The sequence below is a fragment of the Sciurus carolinensis genome, chromosome 14, assembly GCF_902686445.1.
Source record: "Sciurus carolinensis chromosome 14, mSciCar1.2, whole genome shotgun sequence".
Taxonomy (NCBI): domain Eukaryota; kingdom Metazoa; phylum Chordata; class Mammalia; order Rodentia; family Sciuridae; genus Sciurus; species Sciurus carolinensis.
Window position 1 is genome coordinate 71,264,400 of NC_062226.1, and position 17,082 is coordinate 71,281,481.

The 17,082-nt window shown below is 32.7% G+C and overlaps 1 protein-coding gene across 1 annotated transcript in view; it reads left to right on the forward strand.

Annotated features, from left to right (window-relative positions):
* Nucleotides 1–17,082, forward strand: part of Smc5 (structural maintenance of chromosomes 5) — an 85,164-nt gene that overhangs the window by 11,765 nt on the left and 56,317 nt on the right. The window contains 5 exon segments of the mRNA XM_047524230.1: nt 7,934–8,096; nt 9,144–9,278; nt 10,761–10,901; nt 12,282–12,443; nt 14,442–14,513. Coding sequence (XP_047380186.1) covers nt 7,934–8,096; nt 9,144–9,278; nt 10,761–10,901; nt 12,282–12,443; nt 14,442–14,513 — 673 coding nt within the window.

Genomic DNA, 17,082 nt, shown 5'->3' on the forward strand with positions numbered 1-17,082 from the left:
ATCGTAAGAATTTTATTTTGGAAAAATTCTCAAGGACATTTCTACATATTGCTGGTAAATATTCATTAAGAAATTGCGATTACACAAATGGTATGCCTTGACTCCATGTACAAATAGAGAAACAATATGTATCCCATTTGTTTACAATAAAAAAAAAGAAAAGAAAAGAAATTGCTGGGCTGTGATTGTAGCTCAGTGGTAGAGTACTTGCCTAGCATGTGTGAGGCACTGGGTTTGATCCTCAACACCACATAAAAATAAATAAATAAACAAAATAAAGGTATTGTGTCCATCTACAACTAAAAATATTTTTTTAAAAAGAAGTTGCTTTATTTCATCTGTTGGTAGTTATTAAAAAAATGCAAAGTAGAAGTATATAACATTGAGGATGAAAACCTTTTAGCTATTAATTCTACTTCAAGAAATAATCACTATTCATAGTTTGATGAATTTCATCTATGATGACTACTCAGCATTTCTGTCATTTTTCAGTCCTTATCAAGGTTTTGATAATTTATCATAATATTCTTTTCCTTTGAACCTGCATATTCTCAATTGATCTCCCTCTCAGCAGTTATTCCTGATGGATCAGAATTGTTATTTGTGATGAAATCAGTTGACCAACCTAGTTGTACATGCATTTAGTCTTTTATATACACTGTTTAGATGATTTTTAAAGGATGTTTTTGGAGTATTTTTGCAAAGTTTTGCAACTTTTGAGCTGAACAAAACCTTTAAAGATCATTTGAAGGCCCTTAAAATTGTTGGAAAATTTTTATTTATTACAAATGAGAATTAGACATAAGGAAGTAAAAAAAATACCCAACTTATTAAAATATGACAATTTTACTCAAGGATACAAAACCGAGACCTGAGTAGAGAAGCATAATATTGTCCTAGAAACATAAGATTAATCTTATCATTAATACATTAGTCCTTCCCTCCATTATTGAATATTTTTGATAGAATTCCAGCAAGAGTCTCAATAGTTAAGTTTACATGTTAATTCTAAATTTCATCTTGAAGAATAAATGCCAGGATCTCTAAGAATTTGAAGAAGCAGACTTGTGAATAAAACTTTTATGTACTGGATGTTAAAGTATACTATGATAACTGTTGATGTAGAAATTCATGGTACTGATACAAAAGTTTAGAGGAACAAATGGAGAAACCAGGAACAAATGTAAATGTGTATGAGAATTTAATTTATTATGAATGTGGCTGTTTTAGTGTAAGGTATTATAAGAGATAGGAAAAAGAATTGTTTTTGATCCTTTCACATTCAAGTACAACATAGCACTCATCTGACAGCACTTGTCTGATAGCAGATGTATGGGTATTTTTCTCTATACCCTGCAATTTAGTTTAGGTCTGATACTAACTAGATTTAGTACAGAGCCTATAGGTTAAGGGCTCAGTCCCCCAAGACTGCCTATCCCTTGCCACTACCCCGCTATCAGAGGCCATTTGCAAGTTTCATTTTGTGACCTGCATTTCTGACAACTGGCTATAAATTGGGGTTCTCATGTCCCTTTTCTTGGTTCAATTATGTGCTAAGTCAGCTCACAGAATTCAGGTTTACCAATTTATTATGAAAGATGCTACAGAGGATACAGATGAATAGCCAAATAAAGACAGATATGGGACAAGGTCTGGAAGAGTCTTGAGTACAGTAGCTTTTGTCCTCATAGAATTGAAGTGTACTACCCTTCCTACACACACACAGACGTGTTCACCAAACAGAAGCTTTCTGAACCCCATAGCTTGGATTTCTTTTGAGACGTCATCACTTAGGCATGATTGATTATTAATTCTATCACAGCCCTCCTCCCTCCCCTTTCCAGAGGTATGTGGGGGGTGGTACTGAAAGTTTCAGTCTTCTAATCATGGTTTGGTATTTTTGGTGACCAGCCCCTATTCAGGAAGCCACCAACAGTTGCCTCATTAGGACAGAAGGCATTTCTGTTACCCAGGAAATTCCAAAGGATTATGAGTTCTGTTCCTGGAATGGAGGCAGAGGCCAAATATGTATTTCTTAATATATCCCAATATCACAGGTATAAATTGTTCAAATTGAATCAAGACAGTGGCTATTAAATTTTTAACTGAATCAAGAACTTTGTCTATCCCACATGTAAGTAGGATCTAGATGTGTTAAATGCCAAGTGAAAATTATCTAATTTAGAAAATAATTAAAATATCAAATATTTTATAAGCTTTGGGAATGGAGAAGGCCTTTTTGACTAGAACAAGAATCCCAATAGCTAAATAAAACGTCAAATAGAAAATTAGACTCTATAAAAATCCAGCTAAAAATAGTGATGCTTTAGTTAAAAATAAGTGATAAGTGGGTGAAATTATTTTTAGCACCAAAAAAAGTACAGGTTTTAAAATTACTGAAATATCAATGTCTCACACAAATGAGTAAAAATTTATAAGCAGCCTAATGAAAAAATGAGCAAATAAATTCTACAAAAAATTAAAATAAATGTAATAAATAAGTGTAAAATAGAGGTTATAACTTACTCTTTATCTAGAAAATCAAGATAATGAGGATTTCTTTTTTCCACTCACCTTAGGAAAATTTAACTGGGTTTTAAAAATAAAACCCAGTAATATGAAGGTATAAGGAAATGGATGCTGTCACGCCCTGTTAATGGACATATAAGTTGTATACTCTTTGTGGTCCTATCAGTCGGCATTTAGAATACACATAGTCTTTTATCTGGTTATTCAGTTGAGCAAATGTCTGTTCTAGAGAATGTTTACTCATTTGTACAAAATAAGGTTTCCCCAATCGTGATAGTAACAAATTATAAGCAACTGAAGTTAGCTGATGATGTCTGAACAAAGTGCTAGTTCTATTTATAGAATTTATAAAGTTAGGAGGAGGTGGTACTGAGTGTTCAGGAAAAGCCATTAAGACTATTTCTAAGCTGAGAAATGAGTGAGAAAAAAGCCAACTATAAGAACATCTGTTTAAGGCAGAAAAGTTTCTGCAAAGCATCTAAAGTGAGATCGAGTTTGTTGTTTTTGAGGAACAGAAGAATAGAGTGTGCAGGAGTGAAATGAGGTATTATTACAGGATTTTGGAAAATGCCCTTTACTTGATTTAGGATAGTCCCTTATGTTCCTGATTTGGTATGATTTTAATTATGAAGAGTAGTGAATTTTATCAGTATTTGTTGAATTAATCATTGTTTTAGTTGATGTGTGAATTTCCTTCTTTTTATTCAGTTTTGCATGCTTGAATGATGAGTGGTTATAGCTTTTTGATGCATTGCTAGATTTGATTTTCTAATTTTAGGCTTTTTATATCTGTATTTTGCTTGTGAAACATACTGTGGTATGAATATTTGGTTCAACTTACCAATTAGATCATTTGGAGCTTTGGGGGTTTTTCCCCTAACTAATTTTTAAATTTTTTTCTACTTACTGGTTTGATTTACTTAATAATAATGAGATTGTTTAGTTTTTCGGTTTCTTCTTGGATCATGTAGTTATTTATAGTTTTTTGATTTTTTAATTTTTCTTAGTTTTAAATCTTTTGACCTGAGTAATATACCGTTTGTCTATCTTCTTATACATAATATACATATTTTTTGAGTCTTCTGTAGTTGTATTCACCTTCTTCATTCATGTCTCTCTTCTAGATTTGAAAAGTCAATTTATTGATTTTACTGGTCTTCTATGAACTAATTTTTTGTTCTGTTTCTGTCTTATATCATGATTTTCTATTATTAATTTGTATTCTTACCTTTAAACTTTCCTTCAGTTTCTTTAAACTTTGTTTTTAGTTTTTTAAAATTTGCTGTCAGTCTATTTTTTTTCCAGTTTCTTGAAATGGATATGTATTATACTAATATTCAGGTTTTTGTTTTCCTTAATATAAACAGCTAAGGTTAAAAATTTTCCTCTTAGTATTGCTTTAACTCTGTCTCCAAATTTAAGTATATGGTATTTTCTTATTTTTCAATTTTAAACACTTTATCATGTTTGTAATTAGTTGTTTCTAATTCTAATGTAGTGATTTTCTTTTTTAGCATTGATTTTCACATCAATGTGAAAAAATATAATGTGAAAATATGTATAGTTTTTATTTTGCTGTACCTTGAAGTTGTTAAGGCTTAGTTTTTGTAGTGAGCTTTTGTAATTCTTACTATTTAGTTGAAAGAGAATTCTCCTACTGATAACCTGCAGTTTTCTGTATTTGTTCATTAATTCAAGTTTATTAAATTCTCTCTTGATTTTAAAACTCAATACATTATTATTATTTTACATGAACTGTGCTGTCAGTATTTAGAATTATCCCAGATATTTCTGTTTGCCTTGCTTTTAATTTCTTCTTGCATTTCTGATCTTCCCTCTGGAATCACTTTCTTCCTGCTAAAAAGGCATTTTTAAAAATTTACATTAATTAGGGTTTTCTAGTGGAACGTTCAGTTTTTATTCAAAAATGATGCTATTTTGCTTTGAATTTTTTTTTTTTTTTTTTTTTTTTTTTTTTGCGGTGCTGGGGATTGAACCCAGGGCCTTGTGCTTGCAAGGCCCGCACTCTACCAACTGAGCTATCTCCCCAGCCCTGCTTTGAATCTAAAAGATCTATTTGCTGAATATAAAATTCTACATTGACAGATCGAAGCATATTCTAAGGATAGTGCCATTGTTTCCCAACATGGATCTAATCTTAGCTTCTTTGATAGTAAGCACTATTTCTTGAGATGTTTTTTTAAAATCATTTTTGGTGTTTTATAGTTTCACATCATATTTAGGTATAGTTTTGTTTTTTATGTGTTCCTTGGTATTTGATGAACTTCCTTTTTTTTTTTTTTTTTTTTTTTTTTTGTTTGATACTGAGCACCAAACCAAGCAAGGGAAACTTTACCACTAAACTACATTCCTAGTCCTTTTTATTTATTTACTTAAAATTTATTTATTTATTTTTGGTACCAGGGATTGAATCTAGGGGTGCTTAATCACTGAGCTACACTCCCAGCCCCCCCCCCCCCTTTTTTTTTTTAATAACAAGGTCTCGCTGAGTTGTTGAGGGTCTTGGTAAGTTGCTGAATCTGATCTGGAACTTAAAATCCTCTTGTTTCAGTCCCCCAAGTTTCTGGAATTACAGGCACACACCACAGTCGCAGGAAAGTGGAGCTGAAACTCCAAACCTTGGTTCTCATGTTCTGACAAAAGAAAATTTAAAGTCAGACACCAAAACCATGCAAGAGAACTTTATTATAAGTGACAGTAGAATGGAAGCGAGGTGATAATAAAGTAAAAGCAAAGTAAGGCCCAAGCAGAGAGCACTCTGAAGAGAGAGAGAGGGCAGTCTCTAAGCAGGGAATGACAAAGTAGACAGTGCTATCACCAAATTTATTACTGTTTATTGTTTATCAGAACGGGGGAATACCTTCTGTACTCTTCACCAATCAGTTGTTCAACTCCTCCTCTATGTCAGGTTAGTCAGAAGTTATCTGGTCAGAAGTTACCTTAGTGTATTTGCACCACTAAAGAATCCACCTTTTGAGCTAGTAGGAGATATTTGGCACCATAACTTCTATTTTTATTTTGACCCTTTCAGGAGTTAGTCCCATAAATCCTTCTTAATTGAGGTACCCCCCTCCCCATTATCTCTTCCACTTTTATCTTTTTATTCTCAGGGTTTGTGTACTAATGATTTTCTACAGGTTATTTACTATAAATTATTTACTCATCTGTCTTGGCTTTAACTTAAAGAAAATTTTAAGAATAACTTGAAGTAAACCTGTGACCTTGCCATGCATTTTATGGATCATTGTAACTACTACCTAACACCACCACATCTGACAAGCTTCTTAATCTATGGTTTGGTGTCTTACTTCAGTTTTGGAAAGTTATCTCTTCACATATTGCCACTGACCCATTTTCTGTGCCCATTCTTTAGAAATTTTATTAGATAGATCATTAGATTTTCTTAGTAATCTATGTCTCTTAACATCTTTCATATTTTTCATCTTCATGGTTTTGTTTTTATAATTTCTGCTTGTTCTTGGTGCTTTGTTTTCTTGTGTATATATTTCCAGTGAGTTGCTTCCTTCTCTGAACCTTTGTGCTAATTCTTTGAGGATAAACTAAATTTCTGCAGAAGAAATTTTTACCACAGAGCATTAGATACTTTAAATCCAGGATCATAATATATTGAATTCCCAGCTTGAGAGGTTTTGAACCTTATAGGTAGATTATGTAACTGTAAGATATAAACATGTTTGAGGCTAACTTGTTAGTGATTCTTGGGGAGACCATTTGTTGGTTTCATAGATCAAGCTATAGATTTTAGACAGGCAGTTTTGCCTTGCTATCCCTACTGGTGGTGTTGGTGGGGATGATGAAGTTGTTTATCCTTCTACTGAGGGTATAGCTCCTTGCAGGTGGTTTTCTATTATACTCTGTTAGCACAAGAAGACCGGGCAGGATACAGACCTCACACGTCATCTTAGGGGGATGAAATGGTGCCCGTGGACCCACTGCCCTGGTGGAAAATAAGCCACTGAACAAAGAAAAGGATTGGATTTTTATAGGTTATTTTGAGGGGTGGTCTAGGAAACATATGTCAGTTTTGCTTAGTCAGGAATGTGAGCCTTTCGGTCAAGGTCTGTGGACAGTGCCTAAAAACGATTTTGCTTTGGAGGAGATAATGCCTCCTAGAGACTATATTCTTTTGAGGATGATAAAACATCCTCTTTACCTGCAACCAACATCTGGAAAACATTCATCTTGGGAGATGAAAGCTGTCAGTACATGACCTTCATTTTTACTTCCTTTTTCTCATCCCTCATTATTTTGGGATTTTCTTATTCTCCATATCCGTTACTCTCCACACCAGGTAGGTAGCTTTGGGCTTTGTCTGCAGTCCTTCTGCCAGGAGACCATGAAAATGAACCCTCAAGGTCACTTAGTTAGGTAGTTGCTGTCAAGGTGAAAATGAATTTCATTTTTCCACTCTGGTTTTCCACTTGCTTTAAGATCTTGGCCAGAGCTCCTTAACTTTCATGCTAACTGATAAATGCATTTATGAAATAGTTTAGCCATTCTTCTAGTTGTTTGTAGCAGGAAAATCAATAAGGATACTTCATTAGACATTCTGCTGGAAATGAAGATTTAAAACTAATATTTTTGAAGTTCTAAAATCTTAGTGTTTGAAGTATTCTGATGACAATCTAATCTATATAGACATTTATAAATTATTATCATTTAGCCATTAGATACCAATAATTTATCTTTTTACCACATGCTGCTGATTCCCAGTGAAGAAGATGGATGAATAGATGGGAGGTGTGGAGCAGTAGTACCTCTAAAAGCAAGAAATAAGTAAATACTCTTCTTTCAGATTCTATGTTGCTTAATGTTCCTTTATAACCATGTAATATAATTCCCTCTGAATTCAGAGAGGAGTACATGGTGAAGAAGCCATGAGCTACCTGTATGGGCAGGCTAGTTTTGATTTATGGAAATGCTTATGTAAGAGTAACATTCATTCTTAACATTTTCCAAGTAGGGAAAATTTTGATGTTTAACCATTATGCTTTTATATACCATCCCATTTTGAAATGCGGTCAATGCATGTGATCACAGAATAACATAATTGTTAAAGTTGTTATAAATAACTCTAGACATACAACTCCTCTGGTAGTGTTTGTGAATTAGTATTGAATTTTAATTTTATTTTGTTAAAAATTTCAATTGTTAATTTAAATTTTAGATATTGAATAAGTAGTAATTGACATGTGACCAGTTATGGTATTACTACTAATAAAATGACAAGATTTCCTTATTGGGAGGGAATAAAAATTAAAATAATCCTTTATGGCACCTTTGGTGCAAGAGAGTGTTAGAAATTTTATTTCTAAACTAATGTATTTTGAATATAAAGATTTAAAAATTATTCTTTAATCAGGTTCAGAACTTCTGGAAATCTTGTAATCACCCGTGAGATTGATGTGGCAAAAAATCAGTCCTTTTGGTTCATCAACAAAAAATCTACAACCCAGAAAGTAGTTGAAGAACAAGTTGCAGCCTTAAATATTCAAGTGGGCAATCTTTGCCAGTTTCTACCTCAGGTATGGGAGAAGTAAATGTTAAAAATGGGAGAGTTTTGTTTCTCATGTTTACTTTTTATGCCACATAAAAATATAAATATTTTCCAAGGGATATTATAATGATTACTATTTACATTGAACACACAGCACTTTTCATACTAATAGTACTTTGTGAAAGGTAACATCTCATCACTTATAGTATTGTTATTAATTTTAGTTAATAAAAAATCTCAATTGCTAAGTGTTTTAAAGTATTATTTTTAAGTACAGAGTAGCTTCAATAGCCATGTGCTTCATTTGTAGAACCTTAAAAAATTTTGTCACTAAACAGCTTTTAATCAATGTATTTGTATAAAATACTGGATGTATGAAAACTCTTATGTGTACCTTCTAAAAAGTCTTATTATATTTTAAATATATTTAAGAATTAAAAATCCTGATAATGCATGTTAAATACCTTTTAAGTTTGTCTTTTAATGCTGTTTTTTTTTTTTTTTTTTTTTTTTTTTTTTGCGATGCTGGGGATTGAACCCAGGGCCTTGTGCTTGCGAGGCAAGCACTCTACCAACTGAGCTATCTCCCCAGCCCTGAATGCTGTGTTGTGATAGCATTATCAGTCATTTTTTTCAGAAAAATAATGGTTTGATTAAATAAGTCCAACTTAAGTAAAAATTTAGAATCTGAAAGCTTTTTGCACTTATCAACTCATGTCAGACTACCTCAAAAGTAGATATTTGAAATTCGCCCTTTTTTTTTTTTTTTTTTTTTTTTTTTTAAACTTAGAACCTTCCACCTGGTATGTGATAGTGATCACTTCAATCCAGGAGACTATCCATTTCCTTTATTCATTATCTATTTATGATCCATGTAATTTCAACCATTGACATAGAAATGTTTTAAAAGTTATCAAAAAGATAATTTCTGCTGTGTTTTATTTTATTAAAGAATAATATGTATCATGTTTATACAAGGTTCACATCTCAAAATAAAGTTTTAAGTGTAATCACTGAATAAAATACATCTAAAAGATATTTATAAATTTGCTGATATTTAATGTTTGTGCTTTAGGACAAAGTTGGAGAATTTGCAAAACTCAGCAAAATAGAATTGCTTGAAGCTACTGAGAAGTCAATTGGTCCTCCAGAAATGCACAGGTATCACTGTGAACTCAAAAACTTCAGGGAGAAAGAAAAACAACTAGAGGTATTTATAAATCCACAACTCATTTGTGTTGTCCTTTATTAATTTCTGTGTCATGAAATGTGGAATAGTGAGCCAGTAATTCTGTTCATTAACTGAATTCATATTTGTGATTTTTTTTTTTTTAAAACCCAAGATAGTACTTGTTGACATCAGTTAAATGACAAAAAGGGAGAATGGATTTGATAATGTAAAGTTTGGGAATTTGAAGACTCGTTTTCATCATAGGTGTTGTCTAAATATTAATGTGTTCTGAGTTTTCAGTCTGTGCTTACAAAATATACTCATATTAATTTGATAACAGTATCTAAGATGTATTTTCATTTAGGAATAGAATTATATAGATTAGTTAAAATGAAAGTTTAAAAAATTTGACTGTTTAATCTATACATGTTATTGAGTTTTTAAGAAACCAGTAACCATTTTGGATTTTTCCCTCTCAGGAAGTTAAATATTTTGTCATTCAGTCAGTACCTACTAAACTAAAATTTACCATGTGTTAGGAACCATATAAGGTTTTGGATAATATAGCACATGTGAATGTGGTATTTAATATAACACCTCTGTTGAACCAGCTTTCTTAGTGTATTTTTTTTTATAGTTGCAAAGAGGTAGGCTTTATAAGAGAACTATACATTTAGTTGCAGTGTTAAATGTTTTCATCTTTAATAAACATAAATAAAAATGTCTTTTTATGGCATAACATTTATAAAGGTATTTTATTTAATAGATTTTTTAGCCATATACCTTCATCTAAAATAAATAAGTACATTTTCATAATGAGAACTGTTATAAACAAATACTTTCTGTTAAAGTATAACTGTCTGTACTTGATAAATACTTACTATGGTAAAATGTTATTTTTTTGCACTAATTAAGAGTAGTAAATGACCAAAGAAGTTGTTCTGAACTTTTTGTAATTATTTTATCCTATTTGAGATACTCCTTCAATTCTTTTCCCTTTTTCCCCTTCAATCAATCAAATAATCCCACCCAAAATACCTTTCTAACCTACCTATCATCCTTTGAAAAAAAATGATCATATATTCTACTGTGTTCTGAGTGCATCTTTGTATTTGTTAATTCACAGTATAAAGCTGACAGATTGAGCATCCCTAATCCAAAATTTGGAATGTTCCAAATGAGTATCATATTGGTTCTCAGAAAACTTCAGACTTTGGAGCATTTTGAATTTTGGGTTTTCGGGTTAGAGATGCTCAACTGGTAACATCTATGCACATATTCCAAAATCTGAAAACTTCAAAATCAAACACTTCTGGCCCCAACCATTTTATATAAGGAATACCCAACATGTATTAAGAGAATTGTTTCTATCCCTGCAGTAGATGACACAGATAGCTCTTACCAATCTCCTGCAGAATTCTTTACTGTGAATTTTGCTGGCATTATTTTTTCATTGTTAAAAGATTTGACCTGTTGTCGTTTTTTCAGTTAAACTGATTATTCAACAAATACTTATTTTAGACTTCTTGCAAAGAAAAAACTGAATATCTGGAGAAAATGGTTCAGAGGAATGAAAGATACAAACAAGATGTCGAGAGGTTCTATGAAAGGAAGCGACACTTAGATTTAATTGAGATGCTTGAAGCAAAAAGGCCATGGGTGGTAAGTCTCACTTATTAGAGAGGCAAAAATAGGTGATTCTTTAAGTAGCAGAATAGTTATAAAGAAGGCATTAATCATGTGTTCAAATTAGGTGCTTTTTTGTTTTATGTATTGTACATATTGTAGTTTATAGCTCTCTTACTCTTTACTATAGATGTGTGCTCGTTATATTAGAACGAATAGTCCATTGAGTCAGTACTCTCAATTCTTCCAGAGTTTGGTCCATAGAGCTAGTTCTATGATATTTTTAAAACGTTGTTATCTAAAAAGTTTTATACATGTAAAAACATTAAATCTTTGTTCTCAGGTCATTAAGAACCTTTGGGATGTGCCACTAATACAGAATTCAGCTACAGATGTAGCTGAAATATCTTTAACTACAGGCTTCTGCTCATGTTTCACAATTTTCTTGAGGCTGCTTTTTTTTCTAATCACAGTGTGATATATTTCATTACCTAAGTCCACAGTATGAGCTAAAGATTAAATTTCCTCAGTGCATTGCTTTTTAAAAGATGCAACAAATTAGGTAAGAATAGTTTCATAGTGTTTCTTCCTAGGTTAGAGTGGAAATAATATTAAATTTTTAAAAAAATATGAGCCAGGTGTGGTAGCATGCTTCTGTAATCCCAGCAGCTTGGGAAGCTGAGGCAGGAGGATTGCAAGTTCAAAGCCAGTCTCAACAACTTAGAGAGGGCGTAAGCAACTTAGTAAGGCCCTGTCTCAAAACAAAACATAAAAAAGGCTGGAGATGTGACTCAGTGGTTAAGTGTCCCGGGGTTCAGTCCCTGATACCCAAAAAAAAGAGACCTAGATTTAAAAAAATGTTTTATTGTGTTTGTGGTATTACTCCCCCACACTTTCTAATTCCATTATTCTTTTCTGTTCCTCTTTTTTGATTGCATTTTCCCAGTGTCCATTCTTATTCTTTCACTGGCAATATCTTTTGAAGTCTTTAGGTTTCCCCAGTCTTTTTAAAAATTTTCTTTTTTGATTTACGCTAGTGAATATTTCTTTTTCTTTATCTCATTCACTCAGTATATGCTGAATTAGCACTCCACTTATTTTTGCTCGCCAAATATTTATTAATTCTTGTGACATGTAGAGTGTCATTTTTACCTAACTACTTAGCAACATGCTTTTTTTATATTTTTCTTTGACCTATTTTCCTTCTGTAATTTTCTTCCATTTTTACCTCTCAAAATTGTTTCTTTGGCTTTTTAATATATCCCTGAATCCTTTCTTATTTGAGAGATTAGAGGAAAATCTTATTTTAGTGCCAAAATATTTTTTGGATTTTTTTTCTGCCTGTACCTGATTTTAGTATATGTATCGGTTTAAGCTGGTTAGTGCATTAACTTTATTTCTTGAATTATTTGTAAGGAATATGAAAATGTTCGTCAGGAATATGAAGAAGTAAAACTAGCCCGTGACCGTGTGAAGGAAGAGGTCAGAAAACTTAAAGAAGGGCAGATTCCTATGACACGTCGGATTGAGGAAATTGAAAGACAGCGCCATAATTTGGAGGCTCTAATCAAAGAAAAGGTACTTTGCTTATTCAGTTTTGCATTATCTGAATTTTATTTTAGCAAATACAAAAAAGTATTTTCAGCTATTTCAAAGTATTTTCTCATTTACTTGTAAATTTTATTACTTCGTTTCTTTAGGAATTACTATAGGGCTTTTAGGAGCTTGTTACTGTTGAAGGATTGCTGCTTTATAGGAATTCCAAGATATAAAAAGAGGAAAATGAAATCTGATTTTTTAATTACAAAATGATTTTTCATATTATTTCTAGAAACATTGAACTCCTTTTGTGAATTTATCATCTCTGCTATGTAATTACACTCCCTTTTGGAGGAAGATGACACAGAGAATTTGTTATTTGTTGGAGTAAATAATATAGTAATTACTTGTATTTTAAAAGCATAATCTTTATAGTCATGACTTTTAACCTTTAGGGGAACTTTGTGGTCAGAGATTATTTTGAGAATGGTTTAAATTCCTTCTTTCCAAATGTAGTAGTCTCCCCTTACCTGACTTCACATGAATGCCTGAAACTGCAAATAGTATTGAATCCTATTGATCATTTCAAATTTTAGAGCAAGAAAGGATTATAAATACTTTTATCTAGTTAATTAAAGATACTAAATCCCAAAGATAACATAATTTCTTGAAGAATTTATAATTAACAATTACCATTCATGTTTGTGGTGGTTGGTTATAGTTAGGGTGCATATATTAATCAGCTTTCTGTCACTATGACCAAGTACTTGACACAAAACAACTTGGAGGAGGAAAGATTTATTTTAACCCACAATTTTAGAGGTTTTGGTCCATGGTTGGCTTGCTGCATTGCCTTTTAGCCTGAGATGAGACAGAACATCACAACAGGAGGTGTGACTAAGGAAAGCTGCTCAACTTTTGACAACTGGGAAGCATAGAGGGAGAAGGAAGGGCCCACAGATAAGCTATGGTTCCCAAGGGTACACCCCTCAGTGACCTACTCCAGCCATGCCTCACCTGCTTACAGTTTCTACCTCTTCCCAGTAGTTCATTCAAATTATTAACTCATCAAACGAATTAATCTATTGATGAAATTATACAGTTTTTATCATCCAACTACTTCCTAAAAACCCCATTATTGGACATTACTGCCATGGGGACAAAGTCTTCAACACATGAACTTTTGGGAGACATTCCACATGTAAACTATAACATTTGGGTTTATAATTGTTGGGGATTTTTTGTTGTTGTTGTTCCAGAATTGATGTTTCTTCCAAGTTACTTTTTTTACATATATTTGAAAAAATGTATACAATAAATTCCAAGTCTCTAAAGTATCATATTTAAAAACCCTTGTTTTGCTTTTCTTTTATAACAGAAGCCTGGCTATTGAGACATTATCAATATCTCTTAGCCTAATTTGTTTTTGTGGAAATCTATATAGCCTAATATTTTAAAATTATTTTCCTGAAGAAGTGCTCCTGAATTCTGAGGTGGCACATTCCATCAGTCTACATTTTTTCTCCTTACACATGCTAGGCAAGTGCTCTACCACTGAGCTACGTTCCCAGCCCTTTTATTTTGAGATAGGATTTCACTAAATTTGTAATCCTCCTCCTGCTTCCCATGTAGCTGGGATTACAGGTGTTCACCACCATGTCTGGCTTGATAAATATTTTAAATTCTACTATTTTGTTCCTTAACTGCCTGACCTTATTTTCTTTGTATGTAGAAGAGCAGTAACATGTTCTCATTATTCCATGGATTGTTTTCAGGATCAGATAAAATATCACAGGAAAATAAATGTGAAGAAGTAAACATATGCATGCATATTACCCTAGCTATTTTTACTATTGTTAGGAATAACCTTTAATAATTTCTTACACTGTTCATATGTATTGTGATAATTATGAATTTGGTTTGAAATAAATTGAGAAAGCACTGTTGTGTGTTAACTCACATAACATTATTTGGATGGGTGGAGCCACATGCTTACTTGAGTTGTTAACTTTCCCCCTCTCTGGTTCAATCTTACAGGCAACAGACATTAAAGAGACATCTCAAAAATGCAAACAGAAACAAGATGTTATAGAAAGGAAAGATAAACATGTAAGATTTTTATTGAAATTGTTATTACCTTAATTTCCCCTTACTTTTATGTTCAGATCTTGATGAGTCAAACTTTTCCTCCTCCTCCTCCTCCTCTTATTCTGTCTCTCTTCCTTCCTTCCTTCTTTCCTTCCTTCCTTTCTTCCTTCCTTCCTTCCTTCTTTCCTTCCTTCCTTCCTTCCTTCCTTCCAGAACTGGCAATTGAACCCAGGAATGTTCCACCACTGAGCTATATCCTCAACCCTTATTTTGAGACATGGTCTCACTAAATTGCCTAAGCTGGCCTTGGACTCGTGATCCCTCTGCCTCAGCCTCCTGAGTTCAGTTGCAGGGATCACAGGCATGTGCCAGGACTAGTCAAATTCTTATTCAGGAGTTGTCCAGGGTCCTCCTCAATCTCTATTTCTTATGTTAATCTGCAAGGGAAATTTAAGATTTTTTTTTTTTTTTTTTTTTTTTTTTGTTAACCTGAGTAAAACCGATTTGGAAGCATAGTAGTTGAGCAGAAGATAATTGGAAAATTCCTTAGAACCACTGATTTGACTATATCTCACATACATTGATTTATTTTCCTTTAGTTTAAGATTTTATAATTTTCATTTTAATATTTTTCTTCAGCTAAGCTTACTTAGAAGTTCTTCTATTATTTTCTATAGTTAGGAAAATTTTGTGTGTTTAGTTTTGGGGGTATTTGAGGGGCACTGGGGATTGAACCCAGGACCTGGCATTTGCTCTAGCACATGTTTTACCATTGAACTATACCCTCAGCCCTTTGGATAAGGAACTTTAAGTTTGCTTGTTTTTGTTTGTTTGTTTGTTTGTTTGTTTTTAATTAGAGTTCTAGTTATACTCCTTTATAGTCAGTAAGTGTAACCTTTAGGACTTTAGAATTTTTTGACACATCTTTTGGACTTCTGTTTTTTTTTGATACCAGGGATTGAAGTCCTCAGGGACACTCAACCACTGAGCCACATCCCTGTCCCTATTTTGTATTTTATTTAGAGACAGGGTCTCACTGAATTGCTGAGGCTGGCTTTGAATTCATGTCTCAGCTTCGAAAGCTGATGGGATTATAGACATGCACCACTGAGTCTGGCTTAGGAACTTTTATTGTATATTTGATTTTTGTATATGCTCTAAACATATTTGAAAAGAACTTTCATTCTATCTTTGGTGAAGATATATATACATACATATGCATATACATACATATATAGGTTAGAATGGGCTTTCTGTGATTGTATTATTCAAATGTTGTACATACTTTTTTACCTACTTGATATATCCATTTTTAGAACTTTATAATTATACATAGTAGTTGGGTTTATCCTCACTCACACATGCATGGAATTTGATTTCAGTTCATGATCCCTTTCCCCTTTCTCCCTTTTCCCTCCCATCCTCTTTCTCCTGCCATATTCTCCTTCCTCTACTCTATTAGACATCCTTTCGCTCATCTATTTATTTATATTTAATTGGTTCTTTCTACCTATACATAAAGGTGAAATTTCTTGTAGTATATATATGTGCATAATTTTTTAAGAATTCATTCCGCATTGCCCCCCTTACTTGTCCCTCCACTCTTCCTCTTGATCCCCTTTTTCTATATTGCTGATCCTCCCTTTGTTACCCTTTCCCTCCCCCTTTCCTGTATAGTTTCTGCATGTGAGAGAAAACATTAGACCTTTGAGTTTCTGAGTTTGACTTGTTTATTTACTTAGCATGATATTTTTCATATTCTCCATTTCCATTCATTTACTGGCAAATGCCTTAATTTTATTCCTTTTTAATGACAGTAGAACTCCACAATTTCTTAATCCATTCATCTATTGACAGGCATTTGAGTTGATTCCATAATTCAGCTTTTGTGAATTGTGCTGCTATAAACTTTGAGGTGCCTGTATTGCTGTAGTATGTGATTTTAGATCTTTTGGGAAAATACCAAGGAGAATAGCTGAGTCATACAATGGTTCCTGAGTTTTTTGAGGAATCTCCATACTACTTTCCAGAGTGGTTGCACTGGTCTGCAGCCCCAGCAGTGTACAAGTTTACCTTTTCCCCCACAACCTAGACAGCAGTTACTGTTTGTATTCTTGATCTTTGCCATTCTGAGTGGAGTAAGATGAAATCTTAGTGTAGTTTTATTTACATGTCCCTGATTGCTAGAGATGTTGAACATTTTTTTTTTTTTCATATATTTGTTGGCCTTTTATGTTTCTTCCTTTGAGAAGTTTCTGTTTAGTTCTTTTGCCCACTTATTGATTGGGTTATTTGGTTTTTTTGGTGTTAAGTTTTTTGAGTTCTTTGTATATTCTGGACACTAACCCCCTATCAGAGGGTAGCTGGCCAAGATTTTTTCCCATTCTGTAGGCTGTTATATCCATTTTTCAGGTGCTAATGTCTTATTCTATGAGTATATATTTGTTGTTCCTTATAATTATATTTTTTACCTAGATTTTAAAACTTTTTTTATTTTGTTCTTTGTCTACAAGGAATTTGAGCAGTTTACATAAGTGTTTTCTAGTTTGGTTTCTTTTACTCCTCTTTCTGTTTTCTGTTGCTGTTGATC